General features: G+C 27.0%; 10 protein-coding genes across 10 annotated transcripts; 2 read left to right on the forward strand and 8 right to left on the reverse strand.

The window, feature by feature from the left end:
• Positions 1–315: 315 nt before the first annotated feature.
• On the reverse strand, positions 316–5,079 carry cgd2_70 (ABC transporter, with 12 x transmembrane domains and 2x AAA domains; the record flags this gene model as incomplete). Its single annotated transcript, XM_625377.1, has 1 exon — positions 316–5,079. The coding sequence occupies one exon, from the start codon at positions 5,077–5,079 to the stop codon at positions 316–318; it is 4,764 nt and encodes a 1,587-aa protein (XP_625377.1).
• Positions 5,080–5,861: 782 nt separating this feature from the next.
• cgd2_80 (ABC transporter family protein, 2x AAA domain) lies at positions 5,862–10,292 on the reverse strand (the record flags this gene model as incomplete). The annotated part of the gene is made up of 1 exon (XM_625378.1): positions 5,862–10,292. The coding sequence occupies one exon, from the start codon at positions 10,290–10,292 to the stop codon at positions 5,862–5,864; it is 4,431 nt and encodes a 1,476-aa protein (XP_625378.1).
• A 583-nt stretch (positions 10,293–10,875) lies between these two features.
• Positions 10,876–15,726, reverse strand: cgd2_90 (ABC transporter with 9x transmembrande domains and 2xAAA; the record flags this gene model as incomplete). Its single annotated transcript, XM_625379.1, has 1 exon — positions 10,876–15,726. The coding sequence occupies one exon, from the start codon at positions 15,724–15,726 to the stop codon at positions 10,876–10,878; it is 4,851 nt and encodes a 1,616-aa protein (XP_625379.1).
• Positions 15,727–17,103: 1,377 nt separating this feature from the next.
• Positions 17,104–17,826, reverse strand: cgd2_100 (hypothetical protein; the record flags this gene model as incomplete). The annotated part of the gene is made up of 1 exon (XM_625380.1): positions 17,104–17,826. One exon carries the CDS (start codon positions 17,824–17,826, stop codon positions 17,104–17,106), a length of 723 nt encoding a protein of 240 aa, XP_625380.1.
• A 1,208-nt stretch (positions 17,827–19,034) lies between these two features.
• cgd2_110 (Dbp6p, eIF4a-1 family RNA SFII helicase) lies at positions 19,035–20,621 on the reverse strand (the record flags this gene model as incomplete). The annotated part of the gene is made up of 1 exon (XM_625381.1): positions 19,035–20,621. A coding segment is annotated over one exon (1,587 nt), but the record flags the coding sequence as incomplete, so codon positions are not given.
• A 1,083-nt stretch (positions 20,622–21,704) lies between these two features.
• On the forward strand, positions 21,705–22,049 carry cgd2_120 (ribosomal protein L29; the record flags this gene model as incomplete). The annotated part of the gene is made up of 2 exons (XM_001388149.1): positions 21,705–21,742; positions 21,881–22,049. 2 exons carry the CDS (start codon positions 21,705–21,707, stop codon positions 22,047–22,049), a joined length of 207 nt encoding a protein of 68 aa, XP_001388186.1.
• Positions 22,050–22,453: 404 nt separating this feature from the next.
• cgd2_130 (60S acidic ribosomal protein LP2) lies at positions 22,454–22,792 on the reverse strand (the record flags this gene model as incomplete). The annotated part of the gene is made up of 1 exon (XM_625382.1): positions 22,454–22,792. The coding sequence occupies one exon, from the start codon at positions 22,790–22,792 to the stop codon at positions 22,454–22,456; it is 339 nt and encodes a 112-aa protein (XP_625382.1).
• An 834-nt stretch (positions 22,793–23,626) lies between these two features.
• cgd2_140 (conserved hypothetical protein) lies at positions 23,627–23,947 on the forward strand (the record flags this gene model as incomplete). The annotated part of the gene is made up of 2 exons (XM_625383.1): positions 23,627–23,629; positions 23,753–23,947. The coding sequence occupies 2 exons, from the start codon at positions 23,627–23,629 to the stop codon at positions 23,945–23,947; spliced, it is 198 nt and encodes a 65-aa protein (XP_625383.1).
• Positions 23,948–24,149: 202 nt separating this feature from the next.
• Positions 24,150–25,124, reverse strand: cgd2_150 (hypothetical protein; the record flags this gene model as incomplete). Its single annotated transcript, XM_625384.1, has 1 exon — positions 24,150–25,124. The coding sequence occupies one exon, from the start codon at positions 25,122–25,124 to the stop codon at positions 24,150–24,152; it is 975 nt and encodes a 324-aa protein (XP_625384.1).
• An 807-nt stretch (positions 25,125–25,931) lies between these two features.
• Positions 25,932–27,011, reverse strand: cgd2_160 (IMP4-like U3 small nucleolar ribonucleoprotein (snoRNP); the record flags this gene model as incomplete). The annotated part of the gene is made up of 1 exon (XM_625385.1): positions 25,932–27,011. One exon carries the CDS (start codon positions 27,009–27,011, stop codon positions 25,932–25,934), a length of 1,080 nt encoding a protein of 359 aa, XP_625385.1.
• Between the last annotated feature and the right edge of the window lie 406 nt (positions 27,012–27,417).

The following is a 27,417-nucleotide window of genomic DNA, read 5'->3' on the forward strand; positions in this document are numbered from 1 at the left end:
TAAAATAAAAAAATCAAAATAACAATAATAGCTCAAAAAATTATTAAATTAAATCTCATGATTGGTAATTCACCTTTTTTAATAATGAAAATGATAAGCAATATAATTTTCAATTTTAAAACTATATCCACTCCATTCCACTCCACAATGAAAAATAAAAATAAATTATGAACAATATAACTAACTCTACAAATTAATGTAATAATTAAGAATATTAAGTAGCCACTTTTAATCGATTATTTGTTAAACCAACTGTTAATGAATCAAATGGCACTATCATCAAATAATATTAATAGCTGTACCTAGCTAAATGTATCAGTTATTCTTTAATAACCCAGCAAGATATTTCTGGCTAACTATACCTTTTGGATGTATTACAGTTTCAATAGTACCATTACCAAGTACCCAAATTGAATTGCAATTCTGAAGCGAAGCTGCATGGTGTGCAACAACAAAAACAGTACAATGTGGAAAGTATGTTCTTAATAATTCATGTACTGGCACATAAGATCTCGCACTTGTTTGATCCTCAAAAGTATCTGGAGGTGGCTCATCAACAAGAATTAATCTATAATCTCTTGCATTTACTACAAGTCTTGCTAATGACAAATATCTAAGTTGAGAATCCGATAAATATCTTGCAACCAGACTCGTTATAGAATCATGGCAATCATCACTATTTAAATTATTTTTTTTCTTTTTATTATTTTCTACAGTTGTTGAAGTTGTTATATTTGCATCTGGAACTAAAACAGTATCCAACATTTTTCCACCTGGTAATGACCGTATTGTACCAGATAAGCAGCAAATACGTAAAGCTTCCCACAAATCTTCCGAAGATCTCTGACCTTCTGGATCTAGAAAATCACGAACTGTCCAACCTTTTAAAATCAAAGGAACTTGAGGAAGAACTCCAACAATCTTTCTTTTGGTTGAAGATGGCATTTGGTTCATGGGTACTCCATCCAAGTATATATTTCCTTTTGTTGCTGGTATAAATCCAAAAAGTGCCATAATAAAAGTCGATTTTCCACTCCCTGATCTACCCACTATTCCGATATGATCATTTGGGCCTGCAAATTCATTAATATTTTTTAAAGTTGGTGGATAATAAATCTTATTTAAATCTGAACAAGATTGAGCTTCATCTTGAATTTTTGATGAAGAAGTTCTTAATTCATTCACTTTATAATCCGGACGACGATATCTCACTTCCAAATCTGATATTAAGATACCTTGTCTTGTATCAGGTATTGCTGAGTCTTCTAATATTGTCTGTGGATGAGCTTTATTATCTTCATCAAGTAAATGTACGTATTCATAAATACGTCCAACTGAACACATATCCTTCTCTAAACTTATTAATCTAAAAATTATCTCATTAATATTTTCAGCAAAGCTTATTGTATAAGTTAAAGGCAAGGCCAAAATTGCTTTATATGATGGGGATATTATACCAATTATTGATACTATTAATGTTAAAGGAGCTGTTAAAAGCTGCATGCGCAAGCCCGCCCATTGGCATGCACAATGTTGAAGAAATCTTGCTCTTTGAAGCTTTTCAACAAAACTTGCACATTTATCCAAATAAACTCTTTCAGCATCAAATGCTCTGATGATTGCTCCTCCACTTAAGCATTCTGAAAATATACTACATAATGGTGAAAGAGCTAATAATGCACATCTTTGTGCATCTCTATATGTCAATAAAAGCCTGTCCCCAATATATCTCAATATGAAAATTATTAAAATAACCTCAAACGGTAAAGTAAGTGGAACTATAAATGAAACATATGAAATATTGAATAATAATGAAATTAATGGTAAAATTACTGCTGTAATTCTTCTTATTGTACAATTATCAATTGCAAGCATATCAGAACTGAATCTACTTAAAATCTTACCAACTGAATTGATATAAAAGAACCAAAATGGTGCATATACAATCTTATTAAGAAAGATTTCATGAGATTTTTTTGCAGCTTCAATACCACCAATAGCTTCACCAATATATATAATTAAACTTATAATACTTTCAATTAATACTGCCAAAGTAGCATTAAAACAGAATCTATAAAGATATGATTCTGTAATTTGAATCTGACTTGATCTGCTTACATATAACAGCTCAAGAATTTTATCAATAATAACTTTTATTACACATCCTAAAGTAAAAACAATCATCCATTTTGGTCCAATCAATTTAAAGTACCAAAAATAAGATGAAAATGAAAATCTGCTCCTTATATTATTATTCTGATCCTTAAATTCTTCACCTTCTCTGGAATTTAAAAGCTCAGTAAATTGATTATCAGTATTATTTGAATCATCATTTAAATTTAAAGATTCTAATTCAATACCTTTAAAATATGGTGTATTTGGAACAAGATCATCTCCTACTAATTCTTGATCAAGTAATATATTTCTTGATTCTTTAAGATAATCAGAATAAGATCCACTCCATTCTACTTTACCATCATTTAATACACAAACATTAAATTTGAATCCATTGTAATTCAAAGCTTCATAAAATGATGAGTTATTATCGATTGGTGATGAAGATAAAGAAGAAGGTGATGATGAATTTGAGCATGATTTAGGTATTGTTGATAAATTCTGCTCATTTGAACAAGAAAGGGAATTACTATTCATATTATCAATCAAATTCTTATCATTATTATATAAATGCTGAATATTTGCCATATAATGATGAAGGCTATCAATACTTATTGTAACAATAGAAGAAACTGTTAATAAAAGTCCATTTGGTCCAAATAATCGATTAAATATTTGGAATCCAACTTTTGGATCAACACTGACAAATACATCATCAAATAAATAAAGTAAGGACTCAAATTGTTGAGGATTTTCAGAATCTATATAAAATTTGTTCTTGGAAAAAGCTGAATATCTTATTGGAAGAGAATATAAAGCTCTAGCTAAAGAAATTCTAGCTCTTTGTCCACCACTTAATGAACATCCACCTTCATCTACAACTCTAAGATCACCACGTTGCCAAGATGAAAAGTCTTCTTTAAGTTGGCAGCAATCAACAATTAGTTCATATTTTTCACGATTCCATTCTCTTCCAAGTAAAATTGCTGATCTAACACTACCACTAGGAATCCATGGAAGTTGTGGTGAATAAGATATAATGGAATTTGTTTCTCTTGGTCTAACATAAATATTTGATGCTGATGGTCTAATTTCATTAAGTATTGCTTTAATAAGAGAAGATTTTCCACAGCCTGGTTCTCCTACAAGGAAAATACATTCTCTTAACTTTAATGATATATTAATATTTCTTAAAGTTGATTTTGTGAAAGAATCATTATATGGTTTACTATTCCAAGTAAATACACCATTTTCAATTAAAACCATTAAATTTAAAGGGAAATTATTATTTGAAAAATCTGAATTCATATTTGTATTATATATACCTGGTAAATGTGATAATTCTTCATCGTCTTCTTCATCTTCATCATCTATTCTACTATAAGATTCTCTTCCAATAAGAGAAGTTGTTTCTGATATGTTTATATGTTTTGAAACAAAAGATGATACTGAAACTATGGCAGATTCGGATATTGATGAAGATATATTTGAAGATGAAATTCCATTATTTAAATTGGAGAATTTATTATTATCATGATTATGATGATTATTACGATTATTATGGTTATTATTAATATTATTATTATCACAATTATAATTCATTTTAATGGAATCATTAAGTCTAAAGTGATTAATACTACTATTATTATTAATATTATTATTCTTATTGAATTTTGACCTATTATTATCACTGGAGTACTTTCTTCTTTCAATTGGATGCTTTGCAATGAAATTTTCATATCTTTGAATAGAAACAATACCTTCAATAATATTAGTTGGAAGACTTCTAATTTTGGATGAAAGTTGCATAAGTATTTGAAGGGAAGAAGCACCTGTATATGCAAAATTACTTTTACCATCAGAATAATATATTAAATAAAAAGTTGATAGCATAAATAGTATATATTGTGAATAAACTTTTAAATGATAATCAATAAAAGCAGCAATTCGACTATATATAAATCTTCTTTTATTCCAATAAAGTTCTTCTTCTCTAGATTTGGTAACTCTAGAGATAGCAACATCTTCTAAACCAGTAAGTCTAACAAATCTCATATCACTAAGAATTTCATGACATCTATCAATTCTTTTATCTCTATTAACCATAAAAGGTTCTTTATTGAATGCACCAATAATTTCAAATAAGAAACTTAATCCAAACATAATACAAAAAGATAATATAGTCGGTAAAGCTGAAGAACTTCCAAGTACTTTTGATAATACATACCATGACATAATTAATTTGATTGGTAATGATAATAAATCAACAAATACACCAAAAAATATTTCAATAGCAGCAGCATCACCAATTATTAAATTAAATATATTTGATGATTCATTTGCAGCGTTACTATTAGAAAATTTTACTTCATTTTGTCTTAATAGAAGAGATTTTCTACAAGATGAAGGTTTTTTTGAAGATTCTATCATAAAAGTAGTAGATAAAGGTAATTCTGGATACATTTCTTTATGCCTAATAACTCGATCAAGTGCAATCCATATAAGTGAACCTTCAATTCGAACACAAAGTCTAGATACAATTATTCTTGAATGACAGTCAAAGAATGATTTGAATAATACGGTTGAAAACATATATAATGAAGAGATGATTGCATTAATAGTTGAAGAAGAGGTTGAAAAATATGATAAAAAAATGGATGATAGAATGACCAATATATCAAAACATAATCTGAGTAAAAGAGCTTCAAGTGTTGGTCTCCAGAGTGTTTTAATAAGAGGTCTATAAATACAAAATCTTTCATTTCTATATATTGATCTTTTTTCTTCATCTTCTATAGCTAAAGATAATTTACTAACCCAATAATCAAGTCTATCATTTTCAAATAATTCTGGAAGATCATTAATAGAATTAATTCTTGGTTTATTAATATTAAGAAGATATGGATTAATGAAGCCAAAAGCAGAAGAATTCCATAATTTTGTCAAATATGACCTGAAACTCATTATATTATATTTCTATGAGGAGTTGAGATTTCTGCCTCAATAGAATATTTTGTAATTTTGGATTCCAAATATTATTATTTATAATTTATCACTTTTTCTGTCAATCCTTACCTATTCAGAATAATAAATTATTATTATCAGACATTGACACGGGACGCCATCCATTTTAAATAATTCAACGATATATATATTATTTGCCTTAAAATAATAATATATATGGCCAAGCCTAATGTTGGCGCGCGCGCCAATTAGGGTATCGGAGTTATATATATATATATATAAATAATCAATTTAATTAACTTTGAAGGAGTGAAGAAGAACTTTTTTTTAAATCTAGTTAAATTGAAGGATTTTGTCATGCAAAAATGGTGAGAAAAAAAAATCATCATCTAAAAAAAGAAATTTTGGGTTGTATATATATTTATATAATATTAAGTTCAAGAATAAGATTAAATAATATAATGATTGAAAGAAAAATATGGAAAGTAATATGTAGAAAATAAATCAACAAAAAAATGAGCTTTGAAACTAATAATTATTGTTATTATTACTGAATAATAGATATCAGAATTTTTTAAAAAATTAACAAATGTTTTTAAATGGTTTACAATAATTTAAAAAATTAATAGAATGATTAAATAATTAAAGGGAATAAGAAATTGAAAAAAAATTTGCATGTATTTGCATGCATGCAAATATAAATGAAATTACGTATTGAAATAATAATTTAAAAAAAAAAAAAAAGTTAAGTTATTGAGAATCATACTAATATTTTATATTGATTATTTTAAATCACTTAGTTCATTCCAAATATAATTATTAGGCAATTCTCCAAATTGTTTATATATAACTTTATGAAGCTGGTTATTTTTAATAATCCAAAAAATGTCACAATTATCGAAAATACCAATATCATGAGTAATAATTAAAGAAGGACAATGTTTGAAGGTGGAATTAATGATATTATGAATAGATGGAGTTTCAAATGTTTTATTATTATATGAAAAAGTAACATTATATGGAGGTTCATCAATAAGTAATAATTGATATTTTAATGGTGATATGATAAATTGAATAAAAGATAGGTACCTAATTTGAGAATTTGATAATATTATTGTATTATGTATGGATTGATTTCTTTGGAAATTATGATCAAAATTATATTCATTAGAATCTTGTGAAATTATAATAGTTTCTAACTTTAAAGGAAGTAAGAGAATGAAATCCAATAATTTAATCTTATTTAAAGCTTCTAGTATAAGATGATCAGAATATTGAGAAAAAGGGTCTAATAAAGATCTAATTGTATAACCATCCATAAAAAGATTTTCTTGAGGAAGTAATGCAATAAGTTGATTTTTATTCTTAATATTATTAATTTTAACATTATTAAGTAAAATAGTTCCATTTGTTTGTAAATGTAAACCCATAATTGAATTAATAAGAGATGATTTACCTGATCCAGTTCTTCCAATAATACCAATTATATTTCCTGGATATGCTTTTAAAATACCATTAATTAATAATAAAGTTTCAAATTTTAAGTTATCAATAGATTCTTTATTAAATTCTCTTGAAATAGAGAAATAATTCAAAGTAGAAATTTGTAAATCTTTGATAAATAAACCTTGTTGATTATAAGAATCTTGTAGACTATGATTTTCTGGAAAAATAGGTACAATATTAACAAGAGTACTAAAATGATTCATATGTTCGATATCATTTGAATTAAATTGAGGAGGTATTTGTTCTTGATTATTGTTATATTCTTCAATATAAGAATTTTGCTCATTTTTTTGTATATATTCATTCAATAATGTAAAAGTTTCAATGTAATTTTTAATCCTTTCAACTGAACACATTTCTTTCTCTAATTGTACGAATTTATATATTAAAGAAGAAATAGATTCTGCAATAGAAAGGAAATAATATATACAGATAAATGCTGAACTTGATTGACTTTGAAATCCTAACTGAATTAATATAATATTTAATATAATCCCAACAGGAGTCATTGCAATATTCATCCAAAACCCTGCCCATTGAGTTGAAGCAAGCTGTATATATCTAACCTTAATATATAAATCAATATTTTCACTAGCTTGACTTCTAAGCATTTCTTGTTTTCTAAGCATTGCAATTGTTAAACCTCCAAGCTGTGTTCCAGAAAATATTCCACATATTGAGGAAAAAAGAGATATTGAAAACCTCTGATATTCCCTATAAGATGAAATAAATTTAAGGCATATCGGCTTTATAATAAGCATTATCCATATAAGAAAAAATGGTGTAAAATAAGGAAATGTATATACAATAAATATTGTCTGACCTATGATTGTCAATACTGGTGCTAAACTGGAAATAATTGACTTCACAATACATGTATCTATAATCAACATATCACCCCCAATCCTATTCAATATAATATGTATTGGTATTATATTTGGTATTTTTATTAATAAAGAATCGAATATACTTTTATAAATTTCATTGGCGCCAAAAGTGCATGCAATAGCCTCTAAAATAAAGACCAGCCCGCCAAAAGTCAAACTGAGACCAGTAGAAAGAGAATATAATAGAAGAAATCTTTTAAGGGTGTGTGCATGCGTTGAATTTCCAGTAAAAAGCAATTCACTAAGTCTTTCAAGTGCTGATTTGGAAAGTAATATAAACATGATAATAATAATGATTGGCCTTCCAACTTTAGAGAGATACCAATTATAGCTATTTAGGGAAATATGTCCTTTATTAACAACTTTTTCTTTAAATGAATTAATAATAGAGGAATTATTATTAGAAATAAGTTTGTCAGATTCTGTGTTTTGGCGGGAAATTTCTGGATAATGATTAAAATTCATTGTATAAGAATTATTTTGAACATTATAGATTGGATCAGAGTGTGTATGATTAGGGTTTTTTGGGGAGAAGATCATATGATGATGGTCATTATTAACAAGAGTATCAATACGAGTATCTGTAAAAATAGATTCAAAATCATTAATGAGAACTTGTTGAGGGATTTTGAAAGAATTTGGTGAATAATTAAAATGATCAATGCATAAATAATGAAAGGAGTTGTATAGATTCAATGAGGGTTTAGAATCTAGAGTAGAGGAGTATTTAAGGAAGTTGGAGAGTGATCTTTGGTCAATTGTGATGATTACTGAAGAATTTGAGAGAATTCCATTGCTATTAAAGAGATTGTAAAAGAGTTTATTAGCAACAAAATGGTCCAAATTGGAGAATATATCATCAAAAATAAACAAAGGACAATATTCTGATTTAGAATTGGAGTCCATATTAGAGAAAAAGAAGTAAAGAGTTCTTGCAATACATATTCTGGTTTTTTGTCCTTTACTTAAAATACTCCCTCCTTCGTCAATTTGCTTTAAATCTCCCTCTTTCCATTGTTGAAAGTCTGTTACTAAGTTGCAGCATTCAATAATTCTCATATAGCGATCTTCTATATACTCTGATCCAAATAATATTATTGATCTTACAGTACCAGAAGGTATCCATGGTATTTGTGAAACATATCCTATTGGTAGATTATTTAAAAGATAATAGTTATAGTAAAAATGCCCATATTCATGTTCATTCATATTATTCAGAAGAAGATTTTCATTTAATAGTATTTTTTGAATGAATGTAGTTTTTCCAGATCCTGATTCTCCAATCACAAAAACCTTTTCTCCTTTTTTAATTTGCACTGATAAATCCTTGAAATGATCATCAGTAATAACTGATCTCAAGTCTACCTCATCTGCTAACAGTTTTGTATTCTCGTTTTTATCCTCATAGCTTTTGTCTTGCTCATTTTTGTCATTATTAGCTATGAATTCATTCGATACCTTGTTTAGTTCAATAAATCTCGATCCTTTAAAATCAAGAATAACGTCCTTGTCACACTCTTTTTTATTCTTCAAGTTCTTAAATTCAGCTTTAAACCACTTTTCATCAATCTCAGTGTTCTTTAAAAACTCTTGAAATCTTCTAAAGGAAATAAATCCCTCTATCATATTAGAAGGAAGCCCTCTAATGGAAGAAACTGTGAAAAATATGTTTAATACTGTAACTCCTGTTGGGCCAAGACTCTTTAAAGATTTATTCTCAAATTTTGAATAATCATTTATCACTTTTGATATATAAGATACAAAAAGAACCAATTGAGAAATTGCTTGTACATGATAATCTAAAAAGGTACCGATCTGAATTAGTATTAATCTTAATCTATTATAAAATGTCTCCATTCTTCTAATCTCAAAGATCTGATTCTTAATCTTAGTTTCTTGTCCAAGCAACCATATTTGAGTAATCTGTCTAAGCATTTCATGAGTTTTTGAAATTCTTATATCACGATACCTCATAAAAGGAGCTTTAAATAACGAACCAATAATCTGAAGAAAAAAACCCAATGAGAAAACTATTAAAAATGTTAATACAGCACTTGTTGCCACTGATCCTACATGTTCTTTTAATAAAATCCAAGTTAAAAGAAATCTTATTGGAAATATTAATAAATCTAAAGTTGATGTTATTAAATTTGGAAAACTTGAACAATCTGCCAAAACTATATTCATTATATTCGAAGAACTTGCATTCTTTAATCTCTCAGTATCCTTTAAACCTTTCTCATTTTTTATCCTCCACTTCTCACTATTATATGAATAAAACAATCTTGAATAAGATAACCTCAATAGAAAAGCTTCAATACTAAAAGCTAATTTCCCACTATGAAATCTATTTTGAGATTCAAATATAAGGCGGGCCAAATATATCATTATTGCTTTCACTCCAAAACTTGCATTCTCTCTAGGAGTCTCAGATTTCATAAAACTGGTTAAATAACTTGAAAATATAAATGATACAAAAACATTTCCTATCTTTAATAAAGTTACTCCTAAAATTGCTTGCCATTTTGCTTCAATAATTCTCCTTAACAGATTTTCTGAGTTTATCACGCCATTATTCAATAAACTCTCAGTATTAATATATGATTCATTTACATACTCATCCAGATATTCACCTTCTAATTCTAAAATTGTCTTCTTTTTAAAAAGTATCCTTTCACAAAAATATGGAGTTACCCAAAAGAATGAAATCTTTTGAAATATTTTTTTTGTTTTCTTAAAAAATCCATTATTGCAATACTTTGCCTCTTCTAAACATGAAGATTCTTTCATATTTAACTGTGTGAGTATTATATTCTTCATTAAACTAAATAAACAAATTCCACATTATAGAAAGAATAAAACTTTTAAACATCTATCAAGACGTTCTGATAAATTGTTCAATAATTGAGCTTTTATTTCCACCCCAAATCTTGCAAATCCTCTAGATTCTCTTTTTCGCAAATAATAGATGCAAATTTATGCTTTTCTGCTATTACATAGATAAGAAAAATTCCTGTGTATAGTATCGATTTTCTATTTGTATCAAACAACCTTATATTACTTAGTTCATACGCAATTTTAACTTTTTTCCGCTTTTTTTTTCTTTTGGATTTTTTTTTCTTTTTTTTTACGTTAATCTTTGACTATAACTCTGCAGAAAAGGCGCCAAACTTCGGTACCCTCTCTTTAAAAATGCTAGTATCGGGGGGAAAAACAAAAAAAAAAAAAAAAGAAATTTAGTGTGAAAATATAATTATAAAACCAACTATATATAGGACAAGAATGGAGACTTGTCTATCTCAATATTTTCTCATATATTAACAATAAGGATCAATATATTCAATAACAGTAATATATTAAATCAGTACTATCATATTAGTTTCGATTAAGCAAATCTTCAATATCATTTTTGTTTAGTATTTTTGCTTGCTTCAAACTCCACACATTCAGTTTCTGCAGTTTGAAAAAGCTGTAACATTTGATCCTGAGAAAAATTTGAATTCAAATCAGTCTCGAATAATATCCGTCCTTTCCCCAGTACCCATACTTTTTTACAATTTTGTAAAGACGCTGCATGATGAGCAACTACAAAAACTGTACAATGAGGGAAATATTGTCTTAATAATTGATGTATAGGTACATAATCAATAGTATCTTCTTGAAATACATCAGGTGGAGGCTCATCAACTAGAATTAATCTGTAGCTCTTTGCATTTAAAACTAATCTTGCTAATGATAAATATCTTAATTGAGAATCTGATAAATATCTCTCATCGTCTGGAGTCTCAGAATGACTTGAATTTATACAGTTAGTCATCTTTGATTTTTGTTCTGTCTTGATTGAATTCTCTGAAATATTATTACTATTATATGTAGCTCCTGAACTATTATCTGGTACTATTACAGCATCAAGCATCTTCCCACCTGGTAACGACCTAATTAAACTTGATAAACCACATAAATTAAGAGCATCCCAAATATCATCCTTTGAGAATTTTTGGTATGGATCTAAAAAGTTGCGAACTGTCCAACCTTTCAGAATTAAGGGTACCTGTGGAAGAATACCTATCAATTTATTTCTATCTTCATTACTCATTTGATCAATTGGAATATTATCTAAAAATACTCTGCCATTAGTTATTGGAACTAAACCTAAAATTGCCTGTAAAAATGTTGATTTACCACTACCTGTTCTGCCTATTACTCCAATATGTTCGTTTGGACCAGTGCAAGCATTCATCTTATTAATTGCTGGAGGGAAGTAAATTTCATCAGGATTATCTGCTGGATTACTATTTGGACGTCTATATCTAACCTCTAAATCAATGATCTTTACACCACTTTTTATATTTTCTATATTCTTCTCTTGTTTTTCTATATCTTCAACCTTACATGGAGAAGAAAATGGTAAATTATAAATCTTCTCCTTATTCAAAATCTCATAATATTGATGTAACCTCTCCACAGAAATCATCTCTTTCTCCATATTTACATATGATGTTATTGTCATACCAATATTTGAAGCAATTGATTCTGAGTAATATAATGCTATACCAACAATACCAGCCCCTGGACCTGATCCTAATCTTGTATTCATATCGGATGTCTGACCTTCTAATAAAGTATCTGATGGACTAGAAAAGAAATCAGAAATTAAAGCGGTGAAAAAGTTTGAAGACATTGCTGTTAATGGAAAAGTTAAAAGTTGAGTTCTTAAAGAAGACCATTCTTTTGAACATAGTTGCATAAATTTAGCTCTTTGAACCATATCAATAATCTCGGTACCCTGTAACATATAATGATCTTGAGCACGAAAGGCTCTAATTATTGGCCCTCCACTCATTGCTTCAGAGAATACTCCACATAATGGTGAATATAATACAAGACACATTCTTTGAAGTTCACGGGAAGATCTTGAAAAATATCTTGCAACTGCATAATAAATACCCAATCCAATCATTGGAAAAAGAAATACTACTGAAGGTTCTGCTGATACTACTACAATACATTGAAATAAAACATTCATTGCTCCAACTAAAACCGTAGCAATCTTCATTATTGGGATATTATCTACCATAAGTAGATCTGTACTGAATCTACTAAGAACTCTACCAACAGGGTTAGAATCAAAAAAGTTTAATGGAGCATTTAAAACATCAACCAATAAATTATCATGAATTTCTATGGCTGCTTTAATACCACAAATTGCTTCTCCAATAAAAACCATTGAGCTCACAGCTAATTGTATTAGTGCTAAAATAATATAAATTAATGCAAATTTTTTACCCTCAAAGATGGATTTGTCAACATCAGTAAGAGGAGCTCTTGAAGTATATGAACCCATATAATAATCTGTACCTTTATCAAACATAGTTTTTGAATAACATAATATAAATAATGCTATAGTCCAACTCCATTTAAGCTTTGAAAAGTACCAATAATAAGTCTTCTTTGAAACCATACCAGTAACTCTCCCCTCTTTTTCCATAACCTTTCTTAAAGTCTCACATTTAGTTGAAGGATTCGTAGATAGATACATTGTATTATTATTCGTTGTAGTGTCATATTTATTGTTATTATTATAAGAAAAATCATCATCGTTACTAAATTCCTCAGAATGAGGTCCATTATCTTTATTAGTAATATCCAAATTTATACATCTCCAATCTGAAAGATAAGATTGGTACATTCCAAAGAATTGAGGAGAGCCATCATCTAGAACAAGAATTTTTGGATTAAAATCCTTGAGCAGTTTACTAGTACTCATTAAGAATGATAGAATTGTATGATCAATAGATAATATTGTAGCAACTTTTCTTAATAATCCATTTTTACCAAATAATTTTTTAAATATTGTTTTACTAACTCCAGGATCCAAGCTTACAAAAATATCATCGAGTAGATATAAAATAGAATCTTGAGAAGAAGGTAAACAGGAGATTGATAGATTACTATTATTGTAAGATGAGCTTTCAGATTCTATTATAGGTTCTGATAAAGGAGAAGATTCTTGATTATAAAATAAGTAATCAGGAAGAGAATATAAAGCTCTAGCTAAACAAATCCTAGCTCTTTGTCCTCCACTTAATGAACAACCTCCTTCATCAACAATTCTTAAGTCTCCATCTTGCCAGGATTTGAAATCTTGATTAAGCTGACAACAATCTAATATAACATCATATTTAAGCTGATTAAGAGGTCTACCAAATAGAATGATATTTTTGATACTTCCGTTAGGAATCCAAGGTATCTGAGATGCATAAGCTATAGGACTTTTAGTTTCTCTTGGTTGAACATAAGTTAATCCAGTTTCTTGAACAATTTCATCTAATACAGCATTCATTAAAGAAGTTTTTCCACTTCCTGGTGATCCAACAACAATAATAGTTTCCCCAAGAGATAATGATAAGTTAATATTCTTTAATTTAAATCTTGTATCAGAGTTATTTAAAACAGAAGTTGTACTGAATTCATAATTTCGATTAAGTAGATGAGTATGTTCATTAGCTGTATCATTATTATACTTATTCCTTTTACGTGTTTCTTTATTCCAAGTATATGATGAATTTCTCATAACAACAACATCCTTACTGGTTATATCTTTTAGATTGGCTAGATGATTACCTTTATTGCTAGTAGTATATCTTGAATAGATATTTGAATTTGTATGATGATCAAAATTCCCAATAATAGAATCTTCTGGAGCTTCTTTATCAGAGATAGATGATAAGGTTTGATATCTAAGGGAAAAAAGTCTTGTAGAATCAGGAGAACTTGTGTTTTCTCTATCATCAGTAATTAGTCTAGAATTTGCAATATTTCTGGTATCATCAAGAGAATTGGCGCCAGAATTGTGCATGCATGCACGTTCAATAGGAGTAGGGGTTTTTGTATTAGGTGAAAGATCATGGAAATTATTGGATGTAATGGAGTGTGAATAACAATGTCTGAGATCAAGAGGTCTAGATCTAAGAAATGATTGGAATCTATTAAATGAAATGAGTGCTTCAATAGTGGCAAAAGAATACATGGATAAATTTCTGCAAGGACCAAGTAAGGAGAACAATACTTTTAGAGTAGTAACTCCAACAGAGGCTGGAATAACGAGAGGGACATTATGTTCCCTAGAGTATTGAATTCCTTTATATACTGCAAGTAAGAATAGAACAAGTTGAGCAATTCCAGACATTTGATATCCAATCCAATTACCAACTAAAGATAATGTATTACGAATTTTGTTAGCTTTCATTTCAACTTGTCTACATTTCATGACTCTATCAGTAGCAATATTTTGATACCCCATCATTTGTAAAGTTCTGACTTCACTAAGAACTTCATGGCATCTATCAATACGTTTATCTCTAGCTGACATGAAAGGTGCTTTATAAGTTGATGCAATAATTTGGCATGTAAATGATATGATTAAGAATACAATTAATGTAAAGATTCCAACAATGGTTGTAGAGGATCCAAGAGAATCTTTGAGTACAAAATATGCAATAATAAGTCTCAAAGGGAAAATAAAGCATTCAATTGCATTAATAAGGAATCCCTCAACAGCTAATGTATCAACAACGATAAGATTAAATACATTTGATGATATAACAGCCTCACTGTCTTGGATTCCTCTAGACTCTGCATGACGTAGAATAATGGATTTTCGTGCAGATTTTCCAATAGCAGATTCTTCAAATGATATTGCAGAAGTCTTCCAATGGACAACTCTTCTAAAAGTCATAGAAATTAATGAAGCTTGTATTCTTAAGCTAACTCTTCCACACCAATAACTATATTGAGTTTCCACAAGTATTTTGAGTAACGTAAGTACAATAAATACACTTCCCATATAGTAGTTGTTTTTGTTATTATTAAGATTATTTTTATTTGAGGAATCAGGTTCTAAGCTTGAAACAAAACTTCTCAATGATAATGTAGCTAATGTTTGCAAAACATCAAAAAAGACTTTCAAGAGTAGAACCATAAGGCATTGAAACCAAAAAACCTTAATTAAAGGCTTGTATATTCTTAAACCTTTTCCTTTAAGTTTACTGATTCTTTCTTCTTGATTGACAGCCTTTTCTAAATAATTAGTCCATATTGGAATGTCATCATTTGCAGGTAGACGAGGGAGATCATCAGTGTTAACTCCTGGTCCTAAGAACTTAGACATCCAAGGTGACAACCAAGTAAAAAATAGCTTACTCCATAGGGTATTACCCCCAGCAAATTCAATATTTTTTTTATTGAATTTCATATCAATATTTCAAAATAAATTAAATTTCAATCAAAACTCCAATTCTTTTGTTCTTTATTGAATATTCATTATTCTATTTGATAATTGTGATGTTTATTAATTTGTTGTATTTTGACAAGTATTCAATCTAAAATAACTTCTAATTAAATAAGATAAAAATCTATGATTAAATTAGCATGTCATTTTAGCTCTAAACAGTGTCTTTGGATAGCTTCTATTGGCTAAGCATATTAAGAGACTAGTCGATCCTCTTGAGCTTTTTCAACCAAATACTTTAATAACTTTCTTCTACTAGCTAAATAATTTCGAAGCATTGCCCGCCAAAAATATTGACCTAATACGCTTTCCACTATCTGGGTATCTACGCGCGCCGTCTACTTTAGACCTATTGTCAGAAATTTACTAGGAATAATATAATGATTAATAGATCAGATACTTAAAGGAGTAGGAAATTTTTTAAAGAATTTATTTCTATTAATTTATTTGTTATTAAAGGGCAAAAATATGGTGTATAATTTTAATAAAATAATATGTATTTGTATAAATACTAAAAAGATTTGTTAAAATAATAGAATAAATATTAAACGAATTATTAATATGATTACTTTATAATTTTGAAATTTGATATCAGTTCATGTATAATTGAACTTTTAATGTTTATTATATGAAAGAAACATTGATGTTATTTTGCTGTATCTATTAAGTACTTTTTATTTTCTTCTTTTTAGATGGGGTATAAAATTTAATCAAGAATATTTTTCTAATAAGAGCAAAAAAAAGTCTGAATACTTATGATTAGTAAACTCTATATTTCTAATCTCTCACATTTCAACCCAATTTTTTACCCAATATAGCTAACTAAATATTCATCTACAGCTCTAGAAATAAATTAAAATAAACCTATTCAAATTGATTAAATTAAACTCTTTCCACATAAATCTTCTTTCATAGTTGTGCATATTTAATTATTCATTTTTTTTAGCAATATTTGTTACCGCTAACACATGTAATAACTTTTGTTGGCGCCTATATTTCAGAATTTATGCATGTGGACGAGTCAGATTACATTGAAGAACAAAATAAAATAGATTGGGAAAGGAAAAGAGAGAGAAACGAGAAAATAACGAATGTTTCCATTCCTTTAATTAGTCATTTAACTCGTCTAGATTATTCACTTTTCAGTTTTTTTTTCTTTTATGAAATTAATATTTATACTAGTATTTCTTAGTGATAGTAGTAAAAGGCATTAGAATGTTGATTTGGAAGAAAATAAAAAAATATAAATTAAAATAAAAATGATGGTTGGGATGAGTCTGGTGTTAAAGAAAGAAAGTATAAAGTATATTAGGAAGGAAATTTGTAATAGATAAAAATCAATTATAGAAAGCTCAAAGATTCTGTTGTAGATTGCAAATCAACGAAGTCAGGATTATTCAATTGGTCATTATTTGTCGGATGATTCTTGGAAACAATAATATCGTTAAAACTATTACTGGGTTCTTTATTAATGGAAATTTTGTCAATTTCAAGCTTAATATCCTTTAGGTTAATCCATTTATCAACATGTTCTGAAAACCCAGGATCTGCATTTGAACTATTCGTATCATAATTTGTATCGGATAATGTTGTTTTTTGGATAAATTTTCCGTCAATTGAAAGAATATCTTCAACTCTAAGTGATCCTAATGTTTGTAAGTTATTTTGATTCAAATCACTTGGATAATTTTCGAGTTCGAATAGTTCTCTTCTATTAGGAATTGGTAAAGTTAATACATTTTTTCCATTCGTAGATGTTTCATTCTCATAAACTCCAGATCGATCTTCTATTTCAAAGAAATCATAGGAATCATTACCTGAAATTCCTTGGCCCTTAACATTAAAGTTTATTTCATGATAATTGTTGTCATATAAGAAGTTTTCGGGATCTAATGCCTCATACTCAAAAACTTCAGGAGGTGAGCTATTAAATCGGACCTGTTTTGAATGGTTGATTTGTTTTAATACTGTTCTTGAGGAGTGCTGATGATTATCATGATATAGAGAAGAAACATCGTTGTGAATCTCATATACATCTTCATGAATGAATGTTTTGTTGTACATTTATACTTCTTTTATATAGCCACGTGTGTTATAAATATAATATTATTCAAGTTGTTTTATATTGTGTATTCTATCACAAAACTGTTATTATCTATCTATATTTCTTAATTCCTATATAATTTTTTGGAATATATATTTATATATACATTTATTTTCTTGTGTATATGCAAATATATTTATTTATTTATATATGTATATATATATATATATACATATATATATATATATATTTAAGTGCATATAATACAATATATATTATTTGCTCTTTATAAAAAAAAACTTATTAATTTATGTTTTAATACTTGTTCACAATAAAAACATGTCTTAATAGCTAGAATTTATCAGATTTTTGTGTTTTTATCTAACTATCCCAAAAGTTATTCCATACCATTTCACGAATATTTAGACAAACTCTTATATTTAAAAAAAAATCTACAATATTCACCTCCCCATCATAATATGCTCGAAATTTTGTCTAGCCTCGGATCCGAGAATAGACGATTACAATCTAATTAAATTAGAGACAAGTTATTTTGTGGGGGTGGCGGGTTTTCCTTTTTTTAATAAATTTGCAATTTGTCAAATAAGCCATGTAATAGTTTACAAGTATTGGAATATTTGCAACTTTTTTTGTAATTTTAAGAAATTAATTTTATCTTGTTTCTAATTAAATTCATACTTTTATATTTAACAATGTTTAAGATTTTTTTCCCCTATTTCCCCCTCAATACCTTCATTCATTTATACCTCTCCCTCTCCTATTTTACGAGTGTCTTAGCTAGACAATAATTTGATTTGATTACAATCAAATATTCGGGTATAAAACTTAAATATATAAAATTAGTAACTAAATGAATATAGAATAATTTGAGAATATATACTAATGTAAGAAAGGTAAATAACAATCTTAATTTTTATTTTTATATTAATATTATATTTGGTGTGTGAAAATATGGGAATTGGCGGTAAAACTTGTAAATATTTTAATTATAAGTGGCTATTGTTAATATTTATAGTGTAATGATTATAAATTCTGGTACTCATAGAAAATAATGGATAGTAATACAAGATAATTTAGTAGTTGTAGTGGGAATAATTGTACTTATAATAATTGCAATTGTAACAATTCTAGTGCAAAAGACATGTGTTCTATATTTGTAAATTATTAATAAAGTAACCAAATTATTAATTAAATCTAAAATTATCCATTAATCTTTATAATTTGTTTGTTGTTTCTTAATTCTAACAAACATGGTCTGCTTGTGTGTAATTTTATATTTAGAGTTAATCAACTTAATAAAATGTCTAATTTGATTATTTTCAACCATAGTATAAGTATATCCTATTTTTCCAGCTCTTGCAGTTCTTCCAGCTCTGTGAATATAAGTTTTAATATTGTTAGGAACGTCATAATTAATAACAATATCAATATCAGAAATATCAATACCTCTTGCTAAAATATCAGAACAGACAAGAATATTGAATTCATTATTATTAAATTTTTTCATTAGTAGATTTCTTTCCTTTTGAAGCAATAAACTTGAAAATTCTTCAACAAGTAATTTTTGAACATTATCTGAAGAATCATTATTAGTTTCTGAATTATCAGTATTATTAATAGGAATGAGTATTTTTCTATCTTGAATATCTTCATTATTAGAATCATTTATATTGTTATTTTCATCTTTAGTATTAACAATAAAGAATAAGTCATCTCTATTAGATTTACTTAATTCTTGTTGCAAATACTTGGTGAGATTTGAAGTAGTTTCCTTGCTTGAACAAAAAATGACTGCTTTAAAATAAGTTTTATAAGCTTTTGGAATTCCTTTAATTTCAGATTTTTGATCTTCTGTTACTAATTTACTTAAACTTTTTCTTTGCTTCTTATTTAATAATAATTGATATATAAGACAAAGTAAAGTTTGTGGTTTATATTTCTTATTTGTAACTTTAACAAATTTTTGGGACATTCTAGATGGTATATTTGACTCTCCAGTAACTGAGCTGATAAAGTATATTGGACGTACTAAATCCAATTGATTTAACTTATAAGGACTATTAGAAATAGTTGCAGATAATAGAATTCGAATAGGAGTTTTTTTTGCTAATCCTAATTCTCCATTATCTTCTTTAGATAATATATATTTTGAAATATTATTCACAATAGATAGCCAATCATTATAAGGTTGAGATAACAATCTATCAACTTCATCTACAATGATAAAGTGAATATTTCTAAATAATTCAGGTATTTCCTGTTGATCTTGTGATATTACTAGTTGATTATAATGCTCACAAAGTCTTCCTGGAGTTGAAATTACAACATCTGGTTGTATTGTGCTTAATTGATGCATTTCATTAGAAAATGATTGTTGTCCTGTTAATGTAGTAATCTTTATAGGAAATCTACCTTTGTTAACTTTTGTAAATATTGTGAAGACATTTTTAACTTGATTTGCTAATTCTCTAGTAGGTACAAGTACTAATACTGATAAATTTGGATATGTTCTATTATATAAGTAATTTGCTATAGGAATTACATAACATAAAGTTTTTCCTTCTCCAGTTGGAACTGAAATACAAACATCACTACTATAGTAATTATTCACATCACAATTAATTCCATCAAGTATATAAGGTATTACTTTTTGTTGAATTGGAAAAAAACCTGTAAAACCTTCAATTTCTTTAAGTCCTTTTTTTATATTCTTATTAAATCTTTTAAGAAGGCTTTCATCATTCTTTTGGTCAATTTCTGTATTATCCAACTGACTAATTTGAATCCATCTATATTAATTAATTAGTATAATAGTTAATTCACTTATAATTAATATATCAACAAATTCTAACTTACCTCTTAGTCCATGTAGGAATATCAATCATTGATTCAAAAAGCTACTTCCTAACTTATAGTTTCATTCAATCACTCAAATAATTTCTGTATAATAATAATAATATTTAATATTTTAATATATTTATATTTTAACCTATTAACTTGTTATTGAAATTTTTAATCTGGTTATTATATTGTATCTATTTTTTCTTAGATTATTTTAAATCTATTTAATATATTTATACCAATTAATTGATTCTATTCCTGGTCTAATACTTCTTCAAATCCATAAAATAATAAGTCCTCTTTTTTATTTTTTTTAGCTTCGTTGTTAATTGACTTGCAACATTTACCGCCATAACTGTCAAAATTATCCCTTTATGCAATTTTACCTTTATTTTTGACATGATTTATTTTGGCGCCACACTGCTTCACAAATATTTGTTGCAGTAAAGAAGGAGGAAAAAGTTAGAGGTAATGAAAAAGTTTAAATAATACTCAATAAATATGAACAACTAAATATTTTTTAAATATACAGTAAACTGGGGGGGGGGGAATAATGAAGAAATAAATTAGAGTTGAGAAAAAAAGAATGTTTTATATTAGTGGGATGTATTTCAATAATATTAAGTTTAGTGAAGTTTGAGGAAATAAAAGAAAATGAATCTTCAATATAAGAAGAGAAACATAATATTTCTTTTTAGTTATATAATTTTTTTTTTTTTCATTTATTTTTCTCTATAAGACAATTAATAATAAAAAATACAATGGGCGGGAAATCTCGAGACGGCCTTTAATATTATTAATAATTATTTATATTTTATCACTTTTATTATTATTAACTAGTTAAAGTTTGATCTAAAATATTTAGTATATAATTGATAAAACAAAAGGTTTATAAATTAGTTAACATATTATATATATATTTATTTATTAAAAAAAATTAGTATTTTTAAAAAAGAATTCAGCGGAAAGTCTTGGGATTATATTTAATTAAATTAATATAAGGCACAAACTTTAATTTTTTTTTCTGAAAACAAAGATGGCCAAATCAAAGAACCATACTAATCATAATCAGGTAAGTAATAATTTATTGGATTAGAGATAACGTGCTTTTCTTTGTATATCATTAAATTTTGTAACATTGAAAAGAAGTTATCCTTGATCTGATTATATATAATTGGATAATTTACTTTTCTCTTTTGTTATTTAATAATAGAACCGTAAAGCTCACAGAAACGGAATAAAGAAGGCAAAGAGCTACAGAAAGTTACCAACATTCGGTATGAATGCTAAATTCTTAAAGAACCAGAGATTCTGCAAAAAGGTTGCTATGAAAGAAGCAGCAGCAAAAGCAGCAGCAGCCAAGAAAGCTCTCTTTAACTAAATAAAACCTATTAATATAAGATTCAATTAGTAGGACATAATTCTATTTATGTCTGATTTCACAATATAGTAGGTATTGAAACATTCTTTTCCAAGCTAGGAGTTTAACCTTATTTTGAAAATTAATAAATCTCGACTTTTTTGTATTTTCAAACCTTCATTGTTACATCTAATAATACTAGTAAAAGTTAAAAATAATGAAAGAAAGAAATTTGATTTCTATTATACGAACAATTAGTAACCTAAATTCTAGGATGTCCTATTTTTTTTAATAGTACCTTTGATGGCTTAAAAAAAAAAAAGAAATAGGTTAAACCAATCATGTAGAGATGTAATAAAGAAAAATTTAGTTTTCTATATACTCCTTCCAAACCAGTAATGAGTTATCACTACTAATTATTCAGATTAGTCAAACAATGAGAAACCTAGGTCACCTTCTTCTTCCTCCTCTTCTTCCTTCTTCTTTTCAGCTGGAGCAGAATCTTGTGCTGCACCACCAGATGCTGCTGCTGCACCACCAGAAACTGCAACACCACCAGTTGGAACAGATTGGAGCTTGGATAAACCAGAGGCTATGACCTCATGGCTGAGTTTTCCACTCATATTGGAGATCAAGACATCAATGATAGATTGGTCATATTCGATACCTACAGATTCCAAAACCTTCTTGATATCAGAAGCTGTTGGTTGTTCCTTTCCAGATGAAACGCAAAGTAAGTAAGCTGCAACGTATTTCATACCCATTGTTAATTAGTCTTGTCAAGGTTTCTTTTTTTTCCTTTAATTATAAAGTCTTAAAAAAAAATTGAATTAAAAAAATTCAATAGGCTGATCTTGTCAAGGGAGAAAAATATTATTAACCTAATAAAAAAATGTATTATTGTACTATTTATTCAACAATTAATTTTTATATTTATACTAATATAAATATATATTAAATATAATATATATTTACTAAATTATATATTTTATAATACTATTTTGTATTATTATAATATATTATTTAACTTTTCAAATACCTTCATTCATTTTACAATTATTTCAAATTTTACTTTGTCTTCAATTTGACAAATTTAACTGTCTTTATTATTTTTACATATTTTATTATTTAATTTCATTCATTTTATTATACCTGTTTTTTGAAGACGAGACAGCCACGTCTACAACAATTATTACCAAACAAATAAAATATATTTGATGGGCGCCACATCCCGCAATTTAGGCGGGATTTGATAAATACATAAATTGTTTTGAGGGGGAGAGAGGGGGGTTAGTTAATTATTATTTATATTTAGTTATGAAATAGGATATTAATAATATAATAAATTAATAGTAATTAAAAGATATATATAATAAGAGAGAGGGTATATTATTATTTAATGATATTATTATTTGATTAAGGATATAAATATCTAGTATTTAATACTAATTAATTGTTATTTAAAAAGAATTTCTCATTAATATAAATTAGTTAATAGCTTGTACTGCATTCTTTTTTTTAAGAAAAAAAATTATCATTTTATTTACTGCAAGTTTATATTTAAATAAAATTAATTACAATTAAGTGAGGACTTAACAATGGTAAGTTTTTTTTTTCAATAATCTATTATGCACTTTTATATTATAAGAAATATTCAAGTGCATACTAAGTATTAACATTTCTAATTATTAAGAAAGACTAACTATAAATTACATGCTATTTAGGCACAATCTAGATTTACAAAACTCAAGGGTGAATTATATGAAAAAAACATTGATAAGAGAGGAAGTGTTTCATCTTCTAAGAAGAAGAGTGGATATCCCGTTGGTCCATTTGCTCTAGGACTCTTTATTTTTGTAGTTATAGGTTCAGCAATCATCCAAATGATAGTTAGTGCTACTACCAAACATTTGGATTAAATATCTTAACTTTCATATTTGAATCTAGTGAAGATTTAATTATTATTAAATTTATAATTATTCGTTTTTGCTCATTTTTCTTGATTTCTATTTAATGCTTATTATTTTAAGTTAGTTACAACTGAGCAAATCTAGTTTTGTTTTCTAATATAATAGATACAAAAGAGTCGAACTGTAGTAGTAAGCATTATCAATACTATGACTAATACAAATTTGATATGGAGTTAAATTGCTTCTTTGAATAATGTTGATTTATTTTCAATAAAGTGGTTATTTTGGCTTTTGGAAGAGTAATAATATCGGATGATTTTGGAAGAGATAAAATCATAGTCTTTTCATGATTTCCTTTATTATTATTATTACTATTACCAATTGTTGATATTGACCTACTAATTATACAGTAATGGTCACATAAACAGTGGATAATTTTTCGAAGTAGTTTATTACAACCTTTGATTATTATTGAATTGGAGCTTTGACCAGAATTTAGATGTGATTCAAATTCAGAGGAAAGAAAACAAAAACTATTATCAACACTTTCATCCTTGATATTGTAAACTTTCATCATTTTGCAATCTTTTTCTGAAATAATAACTAATTTGTGAGCATTTTCATGTAATTTTTCTTGTTTTTGTAATTCATTACTCTGAATTAGTTCAATAATAAGATTTTCTATATTTGATATAAATCTAACCAAATCATCTCTATCTAGAAGAGATAATACTTCTTGAAAGATTTTACTTAAATAACCAGTAATACAATGCTTTAAATTAATATTAGCAAAATTTTCTGACAGAATATTTTCATCACAATTTTCATTATTTAAGAAATAATTTTCATTAAGATCCAAATTTGAACATATTTTCTTTAAACTTGCAAGAAAGTTTCTTGTAGGAATTGCCAAACTTTCTCTTGGGGTTATCATTAACTCACCAAGTTCCTCATTTCCTTCTTTACGATCCAAGAAAAGTTCATGTAACTCGTCATCTGAGCATAGTCTAATCCAAATACTTGGAGAAATTACATAATTTGGATCTCGAAAAGAAGATGAGATAATTAATGACTCAATTTCATCAAATTCAAAATTATCACAGTATTGGTGAATCTGAAATGCTCTACCTTTGTTAATTAATAATTGATTATTTAACCAACGACGATATTTCCTACTTCCCAACATTTTAATTAATTCACTCTTCTATTCAGAAGAATAGCAAATAATAATGCACAAATTACTGCTGTCTAGTAATTGGGTACAACCCTAATACCTTCAATAAGTATTTCTTAGTGGGGTGGTATACCAAAATGAGTGTATTTATTAAGTTTTATTTATAGATATTGATTAAAAAGACTTCACTGTACCACACTCTCAGTCTATGATGGGCTCTTAATTCTAGAATAAATTTGCCCTTCTAGAGCTGGCCTGGCTTATTTTTGTCATTTTTTTTTTATTAAAAAAGCATTTATTTTTTTTTGACTTTAGTACTAACTTTTTGCCTCCCCTTTTTTTACCAAAACTAAATTGCTTATTATTCCCGCCCAAACTAGTAGTGTAATTATTGACTAAATAAATTGCATGCACAAAAACAATAAATTATTATAATAAACTACATGACTAACAAATAATAAGAAAATATTTTGCTTTTGAATAAATTAATCTAATTAAGAATATTAATTCAATATTTTAAAATATAGAGCTTTATATAAACTATTTAAAAATTAAAAAAAAAATGTTTCATTTTGCATTAAAATAGAAAGTCAAGAATTAAGAGAAAAAGCAATACTATTTGGCAATTTTAATTAAAGTCGAATATTATAAATCATTATATAAAATAAGAAATATGTGGAAAGGGCGGGCAAAACATGTAAATTATATTTAGGAAATATAAAGAAAAGAAAGCAAAAGAATAATAATATAAATAATAAAAGTCAAATCATAATAAACTTATATATAAATAAAAAATAATAATAAACAAAATCTATCTAATTATAAAAAGAAGACCTTCCTATTTACTTGTAAATCAGGTCTCCACAAATACTCATAAATACCTTTTTTAGTATTAAAAGTACCTTCTTGTATCCACATAAGTTTTAATGTAAATCTTGGACCAATTTCCTGTAGTCCAGCACTATTAATAGCTTGATCTTGTTGTTCTTCAGCATTTTGTGTGCTGGTTGTTCTTTTTTTACGGAAAATGTATCTATAATGTCTGAAAAAAATAAAGTCTCTTTGGTTATGGAATGCAATAACTCTTCTACCAGCAAAATCTGGATTAAATGGAAACAAAGAAGCTAGTTGTCTTCCTATTCTATAACCAATTCTAGTGTCAAAATTATTCAATATAACTTCAGGATTATGTGTAGTAGAAAAGGCTGAGCCTTTCATATCTTGTGCAAGTTTAACAGATCTAATTCTGAAATAACTTGTAGGTCCTATAGGAAGATGGCATATATACAATCCCCATGGAATTTTTTTAATTGGGTGTTCAGTAAATATTAAAATATCAGTATAGTTATTTTCTGTTCCTTTTTCATTAACTTCTTTAATAATATCTTTAATATTAAATCCATTTCTTTTGTAGAAATCGCAATTAGGAATTATTGAAACAATTTCCTTAAGAAAGTTGTACATATGCTTACTAGCTTTATTATTAGTTGTGATAAGTAATTTGGGTGATCTTTTTCTAGAAAAATAATCTGAAAATTCATCATTTTCCATTTCTTTATGCAATTCTTTATCATTTAATGGATCATGAACAAAAGTTTCATCAATTTCACGTGTATTTTCTATTGTTCTAGGTATTCCTTTAACTACTTCCTCCCCTCTTTTCTCTTTCTCTCTATTTTCTCTCCTTCGTTTACTTTTTTCCAACTTTTTTTCTCGTTTAAGTTGATTGGCAAGTTCTGCTCTTTTGATTTTATTCTTGATATTCTTCAAATCAATTTCTTTATTAGCTAATTCCGTTTCCTTATCAACTTTGTCTTTTACATTTTTTGATGACTTACTTGCATTTTTTTTATTTGCAGTGTTTTTATCAGATATTTGTTTTTTTTCCTTGTTACTCATTTTGTATTAATAGCGAAATCCAATAATATCGTAAACTCTATTACTAGTATACTAGCCAGAATAATTTATTTCCTTTCTTATTCTCGATTTGAATAATTTTATTAAGTCAAGGATGAATATAGGTTTAATTCAAATAGGTATTTATTGGTATTTTTCTATACCATAATACCAGAGTATTATTTTAAGAAAAACTCTCTAAATTTATTCAGTAATAATTTTATTCAATATAAATCTTGAATTTATTTACTAAATAAAGATTTTTTACTTGTATTAATCAATTAAACTCGTCATTATTGTGTTAGTTGTCAGTAAATTACATTTCTCTATTTAATTAAGCAGTTGCCGCCTAAATTGGGCGGGCACATGCGATAACGAGACGAAATTAATAAAAGGCAAATTAATATTA

Source organism: Cryptosporidium parvum, chromosome 2 (genome assembly GCF_000165345.1).
Source record: "Cryptosporidium parvum Iowa II chromosome 2, whole genome shotgun sequence".
Lineage (NCBI taxonomy): Eukaryota > Apicomplexa > Conoidasida > Eucoccidiorida > Cryptosporidiidae > Cryptosporidium > Cryptosporidium parvum.